The 5,932-nt window shown below is 40.8% G+C and overlaps 1 protein-coding gene across 1 annotated transcript in view; it reads left to right on the top strand.

Annotated features, from left to right (window-relative positions):
* The first annotated feature begins 983 nt into the window (after nt 1–983).
* The window catches only part of trabd2b (TraB domain containing 2B), an 18,584-nt gene continuing 13,635 nt past the window's right edge, over nt 984–5,932 (top strand). Inside the window, exons 1-2 of the mRNA XM_047800430.1 lie at nt 984–1,626; nt 4,264–4,821. Of these exons, the coding sequence (XP_047656386.1) occupies nt 1,525–1,626; nt 4,264–4,821 (660 nt within the window). The 5' untranslated portion in view covers nt 984–1,524. The remainder of the gene's footprint in view (nt 1,627–4,263; nt 4,822–5,932) is intronic.

Below are 5,932 nucleotides of genomic sequence, written 5' to 3'. Positions count from 1 at the left end.
CGTGTTCGCTCCTGCGTTGGTCTCGCTTGCCTGCGTGCGTGTCTCTGCTGGCGGTGCGTGTTCGCTGCCTGTGCGTGCGTTTCGCTGCCATGCTCGTGCGTGTTCGCTGCCTGCGTGCGTCTCGCTGGCTGGAGTGCGTTGGTTCGCTGCCTGCCGTGCGTCTAGATCGAGGAGTGAGTGTTAGATGAATGAGTGAGTATAGATGATGGAGTGAGTGTTAGATGAATGAGTGAGTGTAGATGATGGAGTGGACCCTTGATGAAGGTCCTGTAGAGAGTCTGGTGAATAGGACCTGACAGAAGCCCTGGGCCCCTGGTGCTGAGTCTGTGTGCTGTCACTGCTCCTGAGCTCCATGTGGCACTTTGTTTAAAGGGTTTGTGATGATTAATTGCTCAGTACTTGACTGTGTCAGAACTCTAGGACTCTACCACCAGCCCAGCAACAACACCACCATCCTGCTGTAAAACACACCAAGACAGTGATGAATTGAGGGACAGTGTGTGTGTGTGTGTGTGTGTGTGTGTGTGTGTGTGTGTGTGTGTGTGTGTGTGTGTGTGTGTGTGTGTGTGTCATGCTGGGTGTTAAATGTTCAAAATGCACAGACTGTGCAGTTTAAAAAAGACATAACGTAGAGGAATCTCCATGATATCAGATACGCCTCAAATCCTGCCACCTATAAGTCCAGAATAAAAAGCTGTTCTCTTCTCACACACATTGGACACTTTCAGCCTACAGTTTACGCTTGTCTTTAATTATTTATGTGTTCGGTTTAAATTATTTTTTAATATATATATTTATATATTTCTTAATTTCTTTTTAGCATTGCCTCCCTTTTATTTCTGTAAAGTTTGAATCACTTTTATGTATGACATATACAGTACAAAACTTTGCCTGTCTGGTGATCACGTGTTACAGCGCTGAGCTCCGCTTCATATTGGGACAGAACACATACACTCACTCACACACACACACACACACACACACACACACACACACACACACACACACACACACACACACACACACACACACACATAGTAGTGGAGTGTGTTTGTTCTTTAGAGAGTCCTCACTCGGCAAAGCAATAAAGGAGATGATTTCGGGCCGAGAGGCTAATGCATTCCGTTCCCACTGGTGACACACACACACACACACACACTCGGACTCCCCTTCACGAGCTCCCCTCCTACGCTGAGGGAAACTCTCTAAAACTCACTCCACCAAAACCTCCACCTTCAGAGCCCTTAAGAGGAACACACACACACACACACACACACACACACACACACACACACACACACACACACACACACACACACACACACACACACACATATCTGCGCACACACTCATGCTCACACGCACGCTCTCAGTGGAAGTCAGGGCGCGAGCATGGCGCATGGACACACCGCGCCGCGCGCCTTTCTGAAGCGCCGAATTTAACCGGATCGACCTGTAGTATAGCGCATGTGTGTGTGAGTGTGTGTGTGTGTGAGTGAGTGAGTGTGTGTGTTCTGTCCCGATATGAAGCGGAGCTCAGCGCTCAGATGGCTGCTCTTCTGGACGTTATTTTCAGCGGGATTATTAAACCGGGAGACACAGAAACACTGCAGCAAGGACGAGACGGTAAGACTAACTTCATCATCATCATCATCATCATCATCATCATCATCATCATCATCATCATCATCAGATCCCGCAGGAGTCTCTTTGGTCAGATTACTGACTTTTAAACCTGTTTTTAATTTCTCAAAGAATTAAAATGGGAAAAATCGAAATCCAAATAAAGGATTCTTACTAAAACGCATTTATCCCAGTTTAGTGTTTTTATAGTTTAAAATTTAATTAATTATTTTTTTTTTCATGTGTTTGCAATTACGTTCATACTCTTTATGTTAATTATATATTTTATTTTATTACTGTGATTAAGTTTAATGTTCACTGAGGATTTATAAAGTGCTTTAAAAACTAGACAACCGAAATGAAAAGTGCTACAAAAAAAAAGCTTCCGATGAAAAAATATTATTTTAATAATTAAAGGAAGCAAAAAAAATCACTGGGCGGTTTTATTAATATTTAACATTTACATTTATTTAAATCTTTATCGTATTTGTCAGAAGAGCTCCTGAACTGCATTAACACACACACACACACACACACACACACACACACACACACACACACACACACACACACACACACACACAATTATTTTATATCTGTCAAAACATGTGAGGTTGCCAAAATATCGCTAACAAATGTATTAAATGATTGTGAAAATATTAAACAAATAAATGTTATATAAATATTACAATATAAATCCCGTAGAAACAGATATTATTATTATTATTATTATTATTATTATTATTATTATTATTATTATTATTATTATTATTATTATTGTCACAGGGAAACATTTGCTAAAACAGTTACAAGTTTACGAGGCACGCAGCCAGTTTCCCAATCACATCTCAGCTAAAAGAAACAAAACTCTCGTGCCAAGTGAAATATTTCTCTCTCTCTCTGTTCTCCTCTTCGGTTGATGTGACAGAGGAAAGTGATGATGATGATGATGATGAGGATGCTGATGATGGAACGTGAGTGAGTCCGGCTCCCTCGTGTGCGCTTGTAAGAGTCTCTGTGGCCTTTTATTTCTCTTTTTTTAAGGAAATGAAGTTTGAGTAAAAGTGAAGAGCTACATAAAGGTCAGCGGTGTTAAAACCACAGTCTGAAATAAGCTGCGTGTCTTTTCCCATCGTGTCTGTGTGGGAGTTCTGCAGGACTCGTAATATCCTTAGTGTTGTTTGTCCTGACAGGATACACAGAGCAGTGAGCAAGAACGCTCCCATTCATAACAACATCATTTTAATGTAGTAAAGTTCTCACAAGTTTTACTGAACTGTATATATACACACACACACACACACACACACACACACACATGCACACACACTTTGGAATAATTTCAGTTAAGGAACACATGGCCTAATGGTTAGAGGTCGTGGCTGTGGTCGTGGACTAATGGTTAGAGAGTTTGACCCCTAACCCTAAGGTTGTGGGTTCGAGTCTCAGGCCGGCAATACCACGACTGAGGTGCCCTTGAGCAAGGCACCGAACCCCTAACTGCTCCCCGGGTGCCACTGCTTAAATGGCTGCCCACTGCTCCGGGTGTGTGTTCACGGTGTGTGTGTGTGTTCACTGCTGTGTGTGTGTGTGCACTTTGGATGGGTTAAATTCAGAGTACGAATTCTGAGTATGCGTCATTATACTTAGCCGCATGTCACATCACGACACTTCACTTCATTCGCACTGTGTGTGTGTGTGTGTGTGTGTGTGTGTGTGTGTGTGTGTGAGACAGTTAAGTAAACTGCAAGAACCTCTTCTGGGATATTTTACTCATATTTTATCCGACACTCGGTAGAGTTTTTATTTCTTGAAAACTTTTGAATTTATAACTAAATCATTTAGAGTTTGAAACGGAACACATCCAAAAACACCGAATTATCCGACATATTATTTATCAGAGGAATGTTAAAGCAGACGTCCTAAAATCACCAGACATCATCAGGTTTATTTACACCACATGTTCTTAATGCAAAAAGTTCCTCCCGAGTGTCGAACATCACCACGGAATCGTCTAGAAACTGTATATTATATATATATATATATACTATATATATATAAAATCAGAACAACATTCATTCGTATACATTACATATTATACGTACTATACATTTATTAAAATAAATATTTTTTAATTTATTATTAAAAAAAACTATTAATAGTAAAACCTAAATAAACAATTCATAATAAATAATAATAAATAATAATGATAACAATAGTAATGTGTATAATATTACACATTATTTATATATTTATGTACATAATTTATAATAAAGCATCATAATGTATATTATATATAATCATTACAAATTATTTATAAATGATATTGATATATTACAATGTATTATTTATTAACAAATAATATTTTTTTTTACAATAATGAAATATTCATTTCAGCCAGATTTGTTCCGAACAGTTTCATATATATTTACATATTAATGTATATTTGTAACATGTGTAATAACGTATTAATAAATCATTAATATATATTAATAACCTGTTAAACACCTCTAAGCTTTTAACAGAGGCTCAGTGTTCTGGGTTTTGAACTCACAGCTGGTTTTAACTCTACATTTAAAATGTTTCTCCTCACCCCTGCTTCCTCTCTTGTGTCCTCCTCCTTCTCCTCCTCATCCTCAGAGAGAGCTGAACTCGTTCCTGTGGACAGTAAAACGTCCTCCCCCTCAGCCACCCTCCTACCTGTTCGGCACCATCCATGTTCCGTACACACGCGTGTGGGACTTCGTGCCTGAGAGCTCGAAGCGAGCCTTTCAGAGGAGCACAAGCGTGTTCTTCGAGCTGGACCTGACTGATCCAGTCACCGTGTCCAAGTTGGCCAGCTGTCAGCTTTTACCTAACGGCGAGAGTCTGAGGAGCCTGCTGCCCCGGGACATCTACGTACGGCTGAAGCGCCATCTGGATTACGTGAGGCACATGATGCCGGCATGGGTGAGAGCTGAGCAGCGCTTCTATGCTGACTACCTGTTTAAGGCCATCGCCGGAGATTGGGAGCGCAAGCGGCCTGTCTGGGTGATGCTGATGGTCAACTCGCTGACCGAGTGGGACGTGAGGGGCCGAGGAGCTCCGGTGCTCGATCTGTTCCTCGCCCGTGAGGCTGAGAGCATGGGCAAGAAGACTGGAGCTGTGGAGAACGTTGAGGAGCAGTGTCACCCGCTGAACGGACTCAGCTTCTCCCAGGTCAGTGTTTGTGTGTGTGTTTGTGTGTGTATGTGTGTGTATGTGTGTGTGTGTGTGTGTGTGTGTGTGTGTGTGTGTGTGTGTAGTTGGAGCAGTTGAGTTAAACACAGATTTGAAACCATGTGTTACCTGAACTCTTCCCCACTTTACTGTGGGATTCGACTGGACTCTGTGTGTGTGTGTGTGTGTGTGTGTGTGTGTGGCTGTGTGTGTGTGTATTTCATAGACACCACAGTAGTAGCACTGACCCAGGAATTTACAAGAAATGCTATGTCTTAATATTCCAGATGTTTGTGCATATGTAGGTGTGTGTGTGTGTGTGTGTGTGTGTGTGTGTGTGTGTGTGTGTGCGTGTGCGTGTGTGTGTACCTCTTGTGCAATTTTGTGGCTTTCAGTTACACCCAGATTGTTTCGTTCATACACTTTTTTAGGGAAAAAAACGCTTTACACTGCTACAGAAATAAAGGTTCTTATACGGTTCTTTGTAACAGTGTTTGGTTCTCTAAAGAACCTTTAACATCACTGGAAACTTTCCAATGTTCCTTTCCAAAAGGTTCTTTGCTGTAGAAAAAGTTATTTTAGACTTTGATTTTAAAAATTCTACTAACATGTAGAGTTCAATTTAACTCCGAACTAGAGTTTATTTAAATAATAACTTTTTCATAGCCCTAAAAAATAGTTTCAGGTCAGAATTGTAAGGGAAAAAACCCCGACACAAATACGTTTATGGAATTTGGTTGACGCTTTCATCCAGCGTGACTTACATTTAAACCACTGACCGATTGATGGTTAAGAGCCTTGCTCAGTGGCTCAGGAGACACTGCTTGGTGGATCTGGGATGTAAACTCATAACCTTCTGATTATTTAGTCCAGCACCTTACCCACTGAGTTCCAAAAAACTTCCAAACAAGATCGGTATTCTCTGGAAATCTCTCGCAGCATTAAAAAAATAGTTGAACAAAGAAAAAAAAAGACACTTTTATCCAGGGGGAGTTAAATAAAGCTCCTCAACACCAAAATATCATCCCACTTTTAGAACCTTACACACTGGCTGTAGTTTAAATTCTAAACTCTGACTCATGTCTAACTCATTCACTCACTCTCACTCATC

The sequence above is a fragment of the Tachysurus fulvidraco genome, chromosome 14, assembly GCF_022655615.1.
Source record: "Tachysurus fulvidraco isolate hzauxx_2018 chromosome 14, HZAU_PFXX_2.0, whole genome shotgun sequence".
NCBI lineage: Eukaryota > Metazoa > Chordata > Actinopteri > Siluriformes > Bagridae > Tachysurus > Tachysurus fulvidraco.
The sequence above is the reverse complement of the archived record's forward strand: the minus strand, read 5'-3'. Positions and strand labels throughout refer to the sequence as shown.